General features: G+C 35.4%; 1 protein-coding gene across 3 annotated transcripts; it reads left to right on the forward strand.

Annotated features, from left to right (window-relative positions):
* Positions 1 to 780: 780 nt before the first annotated feature.
* On the forward strand, positions 781 to 10786 carry LOC132910330 (uncharacterized). 3 transcript variants are annotated; one of them, XM_060965962.1, is made up of 13 exons: positions 781 to 888; positions 2604 to 2707; positions 4963 to 5095; positions 5194 to 5261; positions 5352 to 5609; positions 5732 to 5834; positions 5918 to 6048; positions 6142 to 6391; positions 6479 to 6546; positions 6618 to 6692; positions 6788 to 7153; positions 7267 to 7527; positions 7733 to 10786. In XM_060965962.1, the coding sequence occupies exons 2-13, from the start codon at positions 2605 to 2607 to the stop codon at positions 7846 to 7848; spliced, it is 1932 nt and encodes a 643-aa protein (XP_060821945.1). In that variant the 5' UTR covers positions 781 to 888; position 2604; the 3' UTR covers positions 7849 to 10786. The 3 variants fall into 3 exon arrangements, with proteins under 3 accessions (XP_060821945.1, XP_060821943.1, XP_060821942.1); XM_060965960.1 differs by having other exon boundaries at positions 788 to 1630; XM_060965959.1 differs by lacking the exon at positions 781 to 888 and adding an exon at positions 1789 to 2291.
* The last annotated feature ends 1494 nt before the right edge of the window (positions 10787 to 12280 follow it).

A 12280-nucleotide genomic window follows, 5' to 3' on the forward strand; every position in this document is an offset into this window, starting at 1 on the left:
AATCATCACAAAACACCGATGGGGGAGAGAGAGAGAGAGAGAGAGAGAGAGAGAGAGAGAGAGAGCGAGCGAGGGAGGGAGAGGGAGAGAGAGAGAGGAAGGGAAAGAAGCGCTTATTTTGAGTCGAAAAATATCAAAATGGAGATTAATGGAGAAAAATATCAAAATATGATACGGATAACGAAGAACATAGGACGGATCCCTTTCTTACTCTCCATCTTGATCTTTTTTTACTCAAAAGATGGTTGGTTTTCCCTAGCGAATTTCCGGCCTGCTTACATAATCGTGATACAAACACGATCGTATACTCATTTCTAATACACATCATAAGCATAAATGTGCGTTAGAAATTTTTAGATTTCTAGATTCTTAGATTTCTATCTAGCATTCAAAAGCATGGCTTTATGTTTTATTTGTTCGTACGGATTTTCATCAATTGTAATTACTGTTTCAGTAACAGAGAACATTTACTATAATATAGAGTTAATGATTGAACAATCGATGTTCTTCATTCACTTCACCTCCCTTATATATTCTAAGAAGAAAGATTATGATGAAAGACTCGACAAATAATATACCGTTTCGTAATTATTAACATGAGAAAGAAATGGAGATGAAAACAGAAAGAAACAAGGCAAGGGAAAAGAAAAGAAAAAGGAAAGGACAAAGACTACGGTTCAAGAAGTCACTAAAATTTTAGTAACATACCATACACACCGATTTTGATTCATAGGCGAACAGTCTATATATTCAGTGATGCATGCTGGGATGCTGGGGTTCTGCTAGTTCTACAGTGTAGTATCCTAGTGTTGTACCGTACCGTAGAAATAGTTGCAACAGCGCGGCGTTCTGCTCGCTGTTCATAGGCTACCGCCATTGTTTCTAGAAGTGAGCAAATTAACAAACAGACTTTTAAAATTTTAGAGTCGAACATAGTAGTGAATACTGAATTCCATTGCCAATACAAACTATTTGAAGATTAAGAATAATAAAAAGTAGCATATTCCATGTGTTACATTTTCATTTAGTTTCTCATGTATTCGTATGAAACCAAAAAATTTCAGTGAAAGAATTTCGGAAAAGAGTTTGTGTGATGCATTTACAGGAAGAAAAATCAGTGTTCAATGTAGTTGTTTTCATTGGTGATGCTTTTGTATCAAAGTGGTACCTACGATGATAGTGCTAGTGCTAGTAAAAAGAGTGGTGTGTTGTTCTTCCATGGTAAAATTGACGAAAAACATTCCGTTAATAAAGGACCTGATCGTGTATAACGCGTCCCTTTGATCGCGGATTAATTGAATTAATTATTGCGGAAGAAACAGCTAACATTAACAATCAAGAGAAATCGAATTCCGCGTCCTACAGTAATCCCTCATCATCTTTTTGCTCTTCTAAAAATAGTTTACATGCTAACAGAGTTCTGTAATTGTAAATTATTTAACAATATTATACTATCTTCCACTCGAAATGTTCTGAAATTTGAACGAATTGCTTCATGTTCAACAAGATCACTTTATACTTAAATATTGAATTTCGATCATGGAATATCATTAGGTGATTTTTTTATAAACTGTTAGTTCTGTCTTCTTCGAATCAGCTTTGCATTTGCGATGCCAGACATACAAAAAAGGTTAGTGTTCCTAATGACAACCCTAATTCCCAGTGACAATGAATCATGATTATCATCAGATAATCAGTCAATGACAGGTCCGTAGAATTGTGTATTTCCGTGCGTATTCGATGAGAACGGGTTTCATCTCTTACATCGTGAAATGAATGTCGCGAGTAACGATTAAACTCGTGTTGATCGGTGTGAATCGATGTTACAGACGAACAAGTTATGCAATTTGAAGATTTATATCGAAACTAAGTATAGAAAGAAAAGTAGAAATTAGAAGAAATATAAAACGGGTTTGTTAATTTCGGAAGACAACAAATATAGGATATGTAATAAACAGGAGAAAAATTGGACGTTTAAGGGTTGTTGCGATGCGCAGATCCGCGCCTATTCGCGCATCCCCCGAACGATAGGGTACGAAGAGGTGCACGCTAGGTTCGCGGTAAAGGGAGAAAACACGTTGAACGAAACCGATCGGGACACGTGTACTTTGCTAAATAATGCATCTACCTCTGGGGTTTCCTTCGTAGACGCTTTTCGCAGTTCCGTCAAACTCTGTACATACGTCCTTTCGTTACCGTCGTACCTCTGTAATCGTAATGAATATTTTCTTCTGTATATTCCATCATTATGGTTTCTCGCATTTTGGAAAACGGACGATACGCTCGACTTGGTACGTGATACATAGAGCTAATTTTACGAAAATGATAAGAGTAGTAGATGGCAATAATTTGAAATCGATATTCACTATCAACACTATGTTATTCTAATCTCAGACAAGCATTTAATAACAGACAATGAAATTTCGAATTGAAATTCTATTTAGGGTAGCTTAGAATTTAGATAATGGCATGAAAGAGAAAGAAAACTCGGAAATGATTCGACTATTTTGTGCGACAGCAATAGTTAATTGATAACATAAAGGACTGATAAGAATAATTTAAATGTAAAAATCAATTACATCTAATTATTTTTTATATTTCAGGATGCGAGAATTTTCCTTTTCATACGAGAAAAAACATCTTCACTACTCAATAACGATGTTGATACTGCTAATGTTATCCCTGGGTGATGTACACATTGTAAATGGTGAATATACATATGTACTCATATAATATACATATGTAATTTAATTGTTAAGTCATATAGCGGTTCGAATGTAAAGTGCACTTTACTGACTCTATTTCGTGTATAATGTATGTAACCCATTGGAGGAATGTAGAGTGATTTCCATCTTTTCCTTTTTCATCGACATTGAAAACATACAGTAGCGGACAAAAATTTAAGACGATGATTTGTAAACCAGATTGCAAACATCTTATACGCATATTGTTCTTCTATTTGGTTTGTGTCTTTGGAATAACGTAGCTGTAAGTTTGACCTTCGTAACCTCAGACCGTCAGTTGTTCAATACAAACAATGTAGGAGTTAACAGTTAGTTATCGCTTAGCACTTGTAAACAGTGGACATTAGTTTAAGACGATCTGTGTAAAACGTGAGTATGAGTACAGTTTTTGAACATTTTGATTCTGGAATGTCAAAATCATTGTTTAGTGTGCCTTTTATTCCTTAAAATTCATTTAGGTAGGAACAGGCTATGGGTAAATCAAAGAATTTACTTGAAAACGAAAGGGAACAAATCGTAAGATTGCGAAAGCAAAGTAAAACCTTCACCGAAATAGCAAATGTAGTGAACAGGTCAGAAACGGCTTGTAAGCAAGCTTGGTATAAATCTTTAAAGGCAGGCATGTATTGCGATCAACCGAAAAACGGAAGACCACGGAAAACAACGCCACAAATGGATCGTTTTCGTAGTGCAAATAAGAATACTGCCGAGATAAACTATAAAAACGATACACAAATTAGTGCTAGAACTGTTAGAAAAAGATTAGAAGACTTTAACTTAAGAGGACGAAAACCACAAAAGAAACCACTACTGAGTTCTAGGAATCGAAAAAGACGATTTGCATTTGCTAAATCTCATAAGCATTGGACAAGTGGAGATTGGCAAAAAATACTGTTTTCAGACGAATCGAAATTCAATCGCGTCTCTTCTGACGAGATACGGCATGTTAGACGTCGAATTGGCGAAAGTTTGAAAACACAGTGCATTTTAAAAACTCTTAAACATGGTGGAGGGAACGTTATGATGCGCGCGTGTTTTTCTTGAGGCAGTCTTGGTCCGAAATGTCGTATCAATGGAATTATGGACCGTTTTCAATACATGGACATAGTCAAGAACACAATGTTCCCTTTTGCACGCAACAATATGAGCGATGATTTTATTTTTCAAAATGATAATGAGCCGAAGCACACGGCTCGGGTTATGAAACAGTTTTTTGAAGAAGAAAATATTACCGTGCTGCCGTGGCCGTTGCAATCACCAGACATTAATCCAATCAAGAATTTGTAGAGCGTCATAAAAAAGACAGTACAAGGTTATAAACTGAAAAATTTAAATGAACTTTACTTTACAATTGAAACACCTCGGAGTAATATTACGGTAGATCAATGTAAAAAATTAATAGATTCTATGCCAAGAAGATGTACCGAAGTGATAAGAAATAACGGATATTGAACAAAATATTGAATTTAAACAAAAATTGTGTATATTTTCTTACCAAAAATTAATATTTTTTGTGTAATCTTTAAATTTTAACCGACGAAATATTATACAGATTTCGTTCCTTTTTCATAACTTAGTTACTGAGCAAAATATCGAAATGAAATTTTTTTGTAAGTGTATAAACAAATGTCTAATTAGTTAATACCAAAAGTAGAACACTGTATCTATATTTTTTTATGGAAAGTAAATCAATTGTTTATTTTTTCCATTTCGTCTTAATCTTCTGTCCGCTACTGTATATGTATTCTTTTTCATTAAGGTAACGTGTAATAATGTTGGAATGCTCAGCATTAAATAGTAAAAGATAGAAATCTATAATCAAACTTGTCATTGTAAGATGACGATAGTTAAAAACAAATAAGAAATTGTTGTGGTTATTAGATTATGTAAATACAAAGGAACTCGTGGATAAATTGCAAGGTAGAAAATGTATATTTTAAATACTGAAGTGTAAATACAAGTCGGAATATTATATGAGCTGATCCAGATCTGCATACTAGCAGTGTTAGCCTATGACTGAAAACCCTGAAGCCAATGTCGCCTATCGACTGTTTATGGTTTGTCTTCGACGCAGTCTTTTGTCTATACGCTGTCGATGGCTTCAGTGCTTGAGAAAACTGAAAGACCAGATGTAGAGTTTTTTTAGAAGTGATGATCACTTCAACAGAAACAAAAGTAGATAAACTATTTATCTAGTAATATTATAAAATTGTCGCAGGTTCTTGCGAGTTTCCAGTTGCGTGGACTGGAGAATGGTATCAATATGGGAAAATCACACCGATTATCCTAAATACAACAGTTATAGGCGAAAGGACATGCGTCGAGCGATCCGGAGATTCGTACATCGTGTAGTAAGTATTTGAAGATGGTACTTCCCAGAATGCATAATAAAAGAACAACGGCTAACTTGGAGCTGGAAGACATACTAATCCTTGCAATGACATTTCAGTGGTGACAAATGCTATTATTGTATAATTATTAACGATCGGCATGAGAATGTGATTCAATTTCGTGAAGGTTAGTCAAGGAATTTTATCTTTGTTTCGTTGCTTCCTCACCACTTTTGTGTTTTGAAATACGTAAAACTCGTTTTGTTTCTCTTGCCAGGATGGTGCTTTACGGAACAAAGCACTTTGGATGAAATGTGCTCGAACATTAAGTCCGATGATACTTTGTATTCCATGTTTCGCGTAAATTCCAAGCCGATACCCTGTCCTTTTAGTGGACCATCATTTACGTTTACCTATGATAAGGGTTTTGGTGAATGTTCAATGCCTATTAGCCTTGGGGAGAAATGTACTGACGAAAGTAAATTACTTCTGAAATATCAGGCTTGCCCGGACATCAAACGAAGCGAGAGTAACAGTAAGCTTCAGCATACATTATTGTTGTTATCTATTCATTTCATGGATAAATGTTGTTTTCGTACATATATGCACATGTTCTAAAGCAATCAATATTGTTACGAATCTCTTTTTATATTTTAGCGGAAGAGTTACAATGCCTCGCTGTATGGAACGATGGTCGTAACAAATACCTCGTTGGAACATTAAAAGGAAGAAGTATCTCGAGTGCCGAAAAAATGTATAGGTATGCATGATTCGATAGGCCACACATTGAATTTAAAATTTAAACGTTAAACTTCTCTTTGTTTTTATCCTTTCCATGAGCAGATGTTTCCTATACGAAGAGAAAACACATCATCAGGGGAAGGTGGCCTACTTACTCGCTCAATCAGGTGAACCAACTTGTAACGGCCTAACTACTGTTTCGGAGGGATCGCCAACTATAAAGCTTACGAAAGGTATACAAAATTCCTTGGCCAATTTCATTTGTCCCAATATTCGTTTCCTTTGAGACAGTGAGTTTACAAAAACATTGGGCTTTGGATTTGCAGTTGATAAAGAACACAACAGATGCAAATATCCTTCATGGATTACCGAACATCATGACTGGCGTTCTTTAGACGGTACTAAAGTTTATCATTTCACGAATAAAAATGCAACACTCAAAGTTAAAGTACAAAATGCTGATGGGGATACGTTTCACGAAGAAAAGATTGTTTGTCATAATCTAGAAAAATTACATCCTACAGAAAATACACAAGGATATAAAGTAAAGTTGATTGCTCACGTTACTAGCGGTTGGTAAGTAATAGTTGTACATTATATTACGAGTATATATTACAAATATAGAAGTAATTGTAATATGTTATACATATATTACTCTTGCAGTGACATTGGCTACGTTTGCATGATATTTCATAAAAGAGATCACCACATTATAGAGTTACAGCAATCGGGTAAGTATAACTAGACATTTTATTTCTCGAGTGTTTTGATTATCTTTTTTCATAATTTGGAACATGTATAGATGAAAAAGCTATAATGCCAGATGAGGCGTGTTCCCTTGCAGACACATCTACAATGACGTATACCACTCTAATAAGTAAGCGATACTCCGAGTTGATCATTTTAATCGTATAATTCGTGAAACGTACTATGTATGTATATTACCATGTGATTCGTTTCGTAATTGTATAGGCTCTTCATTACATCAGAGAAAGTGTCCCAATCCTGGACGATATGTTATCTTGGGATTTACTCCATTCAGTGTATCTAATACTTCGTTTCGTCGACAACGTCGTAGTGAGAGACACTCTTCTAGAATTACTAAAAGAAGGACTTGGCACGATGATATTTCTCAGAAAGAATTGCACGAACAGCCACGACAACACCAACAGCAGCATCACCATCATCATCATCATCATCAATATGGGGGAGAACAACATCAGCAACAACAAGAACTACAAAGGGAGGATTGTAAAAGAACCAATGTTGAAATAGGCTGTGCGTCGCCCGATCAGAATGAAATTCTTATTGGAAAAACATGCGATACGGAAGAAATAAGTAAGCATCAAATTTGTTTGTAGTACTTTTCTTAGTCACGCATCTCCTATGCCCCCTATTTATTTATTAATTATTATTTACTATATTTATTGTTGTTGCCGTTACTGTTGCAGCGTATTATTGTCATGGTAGTTGGGAAGAAAAAAATATTTGGTATACGATAGTGTCGTTAAAAACTAATCAACCTTCCCCAAGTTTTGGACAAACCTTTTGTTTCTCTATGCAATTTGACGATAGTACAGAGAAGACGTCCGTAACCGGAAAAGCAATTAAAACTCAAGTCTCGCAACAGGAACTTTGGTTAACTAAATTGGATCGTGTCTGTAGTAGAGGCCAGATCGAAGATGAACGGTCCTACACGCTTGTCAGTCAAGGTATTTTATCACTTTATCTCATCCCTTTACGTTATTACATTATGTTGTTATATTACATTATGTTATTACATTACTCTGTATACCGTTTTATTAAGTATTTATTAAGATTAGATCAAAATCAAATAATACCCACTAATAATGCAATGTTTATGACGTTGTCGTACAGCTTATAGTCGTTGTAATCATCTTATTATTATTATTGCAGGAGTTTGCGAAGACATGGAAAAGGCGTATTCTAGTTTGGCGCCACTTTTTCCCAAATCGATAATTTTATTTGTCGCAATCATGGGAAATTGTGCCGTAATATTTTTGTTAAGATGATATGCCACTTCCACGTGAAGAATTGTACTCGATGCTTTTAGAGGGATTATTTTTTTTTTCTTCTCGTTCTCTTTTTTTTCTTGTGAACGTCGAGGAAAGTCGACAGGCAGAGAGCAACGGCGAATAAACTCCTCCGATTTTATATTCGCTTTTGTAAGGATCGAGGCCAAGAACGAACGGTTTAATTTAATCGACTTTATTGGACAGCGCTGGCCAACTACCATCTGTCTCTTCGTATTTCTTTCAGACTTTCATCACATTCGATCTGCGGTCGATGACTCAGATACGATACTCTTTACTCAGATACGATAGCTTATACTACTATGTAAGTTTATTTTGTTTTTCTTTTCTTTTTTATTGTGCATTAGACAACATCACACGATCTTTACTTACATTTTTTATTCATTCTGACATAGATAAGGATGTACTTAGATTCTAGATTTTAAGTCTTATGCCCGTCCGTTTCATACAATGGTCGAGATTTCTACCCGATTACATCTATCTACATCCTATAAATCTGTATATTTGCACTTGTATTTTTTATATAAGCATATGTTGAAGAACGAGCAAAAAGTTCGCTCATGTACTGAAAAACCGCGCATTTATTTTCGATTTAAGAGTACGAAAACAACGATACCTCGATCGTTTTTACGTAATTGAGATTTATAAGGCACGCAGTATATTGTCAATCGACCGACTACTGTGCACCCGCAGCTTTCTTGTAAATATGAGCAGGGTATAACGAGTCAAGACCATGTTCGATTAATCGCGAACGAAATCGATGTAATCCTATAACTGCGAATTTGATTAATTTAACGCGTAACAATTACTTACGATAAGGAAATACTTTTTACCTCTTAACCTGCTACATTTTGTATATAATAATTTAAGCACTGTATAAAGACTGTTTTTAAAGGGTATAGAGTTTTCCACCTATACAATCGCGTTTAATTATCGAGCGCTAGCTTGAAAGTGATTAACTATCGTGTTCCTTTCGTTTTCGTCTATTGTGAGATCTGTATTATCGACGAAAGGGAAAAGATCACAGTGGAATAGTGGCGTTCGATTAACACATTTCGAAATATGTACGCAAAATAGTGTCCCGTAACGAGGATTAATGACGCATCGTGAACGCCGATGCAATTGCGATCAGAATTCGTTAGAAAAATAAACTGAAATCGCATTTCTTTTCTCTTGATAACATGGTCGCATTGTGCCTAATCAAAACATTATTTCCTCGATTTATGACAGATTTTCTTACGACAAAATTATATATGGCTATTTATTACTCTCGTTGTATCCACGATTATTTGTTATAGTTCACATAGGAACGGAATACGATTATACTGAATTCGAGAGTAAACACACGCGCGTATGTAAGTATATACATACGTGTGTGTGTGTGTGTGTGTTTTTATATATATACACACACGCGCGCGCGCGCGTGCGTGTACATGTACGTACGTGTGTGTATAGATGTATACATATACGCGTATAAATAATTGAGACTGTTCCGAAATTCGTATAATTAGAATATTCGAGTACGACGATGCGCTGGTTCTAATCCGTAAGATAGACAAATTTTTAATATCAAGATAAATTCTTATTTTTATACGCATAAATCTATCGTTCCCAGCCCAATCCTCGTTCACTCCAGCATTTTTCTATTTATTTCTACATTGAAAGATTTTCTATCCTTTTTATTTCCTCCTGAAATGGACCCATAGTTTGTTTATACTTGACCAAGTTCCTGATACGTTCCGTACTAGTTTTAATAGGCGTGACCACTTTGCCGTGCGCCTTGTCCAATATTAAAATTTATTCGAACCATTTTACGATCGCATCTCAACGTGTCTCAATGATAGTTATTGACTCGATCGTACCCTTTATTACTAATGCATCTAGATAATAACGGACGAAAGAGAATTATTGTTGTTATTGTTGTTGTTGTGGGATGAGTACTGATACCTTGTGCGAAAGTTTCATCAAATCGAAATCCGGATATAATTTTTATGTACACCGCAATTTAATCCTAATACTTTTACTGCCTTCTACGTGAAAAATTTAACGTGAATACACAAATGCTAGTATTCGAGATATGGAAACAAAAAGGAAAAAAGAAAAAAAACAAAAATACGAATGATTCAAACGATGAGAAATAACAATTCTTTACAAGGGATTTATTAACGTATGTTGTATGTATGCGCGTGCGATTTTTTACATCGTGTATGTTGATTGAATGTATGTACAAGTTGTAATGTATGTAAAAAACGAGAAAAAGAAGGTTAACGATAAGTATGTATGCTTAAGGTAGCATCGTAATATTTTATCTACCAATGTAATGTCACCGCAACAACGACGATGACGATGACCAGGACGAGGACCAGAACGACAACGACAATGATGATGACTATGACAATGACGACAATGACAAGGACGAGGATAATGACAAAAGACGAACATATACGAGATAGAAATACGTTAATTTTAGGATGACTTAAGCATTGCTCGTGTTACGAGCACTGAGGTTATAAAGCGAGCGTGTTTTATTGAAAATGAAACGATTGTATGATGAATGTTGTAAAAACAAGATAAACGCAATTGTGACAGTATTTCAAGGCGATATCGTTCGAGATGGTCATATGTTTGATTGTTTCTTCTCAAGCTAGAAAATCAATGAAGAGACAAAGCAAAGTTAAGATCGAAAAATAATACAATGACGATTCGAAACTGTCGATTTTTCGGGCGAAAGAATGAGTAAAGAAAGATGAAGATTCAAAATTACAATGGTATTTCGTAATCCAAAATGAAGTATCGACGCTTTCGTTTCGCAAGGATTGCTGATCAAAGCCCTGACCTACAACTATTACAAGCTACACTATGTGTAATGTTTACTATTATATTTTGAATATGAGGAAATACACGTACATGTACAGAAGTTATCGTATAGAAAGATGAATGCATATTTTACCGCACATATGATAAGTACATACAAACCTGTATAAATGTACAAACGATCGTAAGTGCGTTGTTGCTGTGTAAGAAGAGTATCGTTTCGAAGAAACGGATAGAACGAACGATTGTACGTGTATGCAGTAGCGTATGTGCCTTCTATATTTTATAATACTTGAAAAAATACATAATCGGCAACAGGATCCTTCAGGATGCTTATTACGAACAAATAAAATACAAAAAAAAAAAGAAAATCATAAAATGCAGGTATTTAAAAAAGTTTGTCAAAGATCGAACGTTTTCTTCGTAGCTGTAGGGATATTTTTAATGGCTTCGATAATGTTCGGCGATAGGAACGAAAAAAGATTTTCTTTTCTGTCTCGGATCATTACTCTTGGTTCACTTTCTACTTTGATTTTTTCTATTTGTTTTTACCGCGCTTGATTTTTATGTGAAAAGTAACGCACGAATAAAATGTACGCGAATATACGCGGAAGCCTTGGATCGATAGATGTGGTTGGTGTTTTGACAAAGCGGTCGATCAACTCGCGTGCGCTTCGGGTAAACTTGAGGGCGTGTGTGTAAATCGCGTTAAATCGTTCAGCTACAAAGACCACGCGAGTATCATCGATTTGCAGATTGCTAACGCGTACGTTTTCCTTCCCTCTCTTCCTCTCTCTAATTCTCTTATTTTCTTGCTATCTCATGAAAAGAAGCATATTTCGCTTAGTGTTGTCGACTGTTGTTCTTTTCCAGTACTTGCAAGCACGTATCTCGTGCGAAAGAAATACGAAAGATGCGAAGTTGAAAAGTAGAACGGTGGAAGATAAAATGTGGGGCAAAGGTGACTGAGGTGAACGGCACTAGCTCGTAACACGCAGAAAATGGTCGCGCATCTGCGCAGATGTACAGATTTATGAGGTTCAATAATTTGTCAGGAATATGGCAATACTTTGTTCGATAGAAGTTGCTCGATATAGCGTGCACATCTCATTAAGGTTACGAGATCGGATTGACATTAATGAGTAGAACCTTTAAATTTACCTTGCCCTCTTTCCGATACTTTCATTCATAGAATTTTCATGTACGATATAGTTAAAACAAAATGATTCGATCGTTTACTATTATTCGTTCGTTTTATTATTTTCTCCGCTTTCTTCAGAAATGAGCTGCGTAAATATGTTCGATCGATTCATCGAAAAGGTTTTCTAGTCGACTCGAACTGACGATCTTTTCTCATCTCTAGCCTTCCATCGCGTAACGATATTAATATCGATATTTGTAAAAGTTGTACATCCTTTGATCTCCCTGTTTGATTTCACGCGTTTGCTTGAAATGAGACGATCGTCGCTGTGTTGGACCTGTTGGGCTAATATCTTTAAAAGTATAGATTTTTAGCCACCTGGAAATATAGATTCTTTCGATTGATTTGAATTGGTGCATTTAATATTGCTACTAGAGGAAAATATGAAGCACAAGT

This window comes from Bombus pascuorum, chromosome 9 (genome assembly GCF_905332965.1).
Source record: "Bombus pascuorum chromosome 9, iyBomPasc1.1, whole genome shotgun sequence".
In the NCBI taxonomy this organism is placed as follows: Eukaryota; Metazoa; Arthropoda; class Insecta; order Hymenoptera; family Apidae; genus Bombus; species Bombus pascuorum.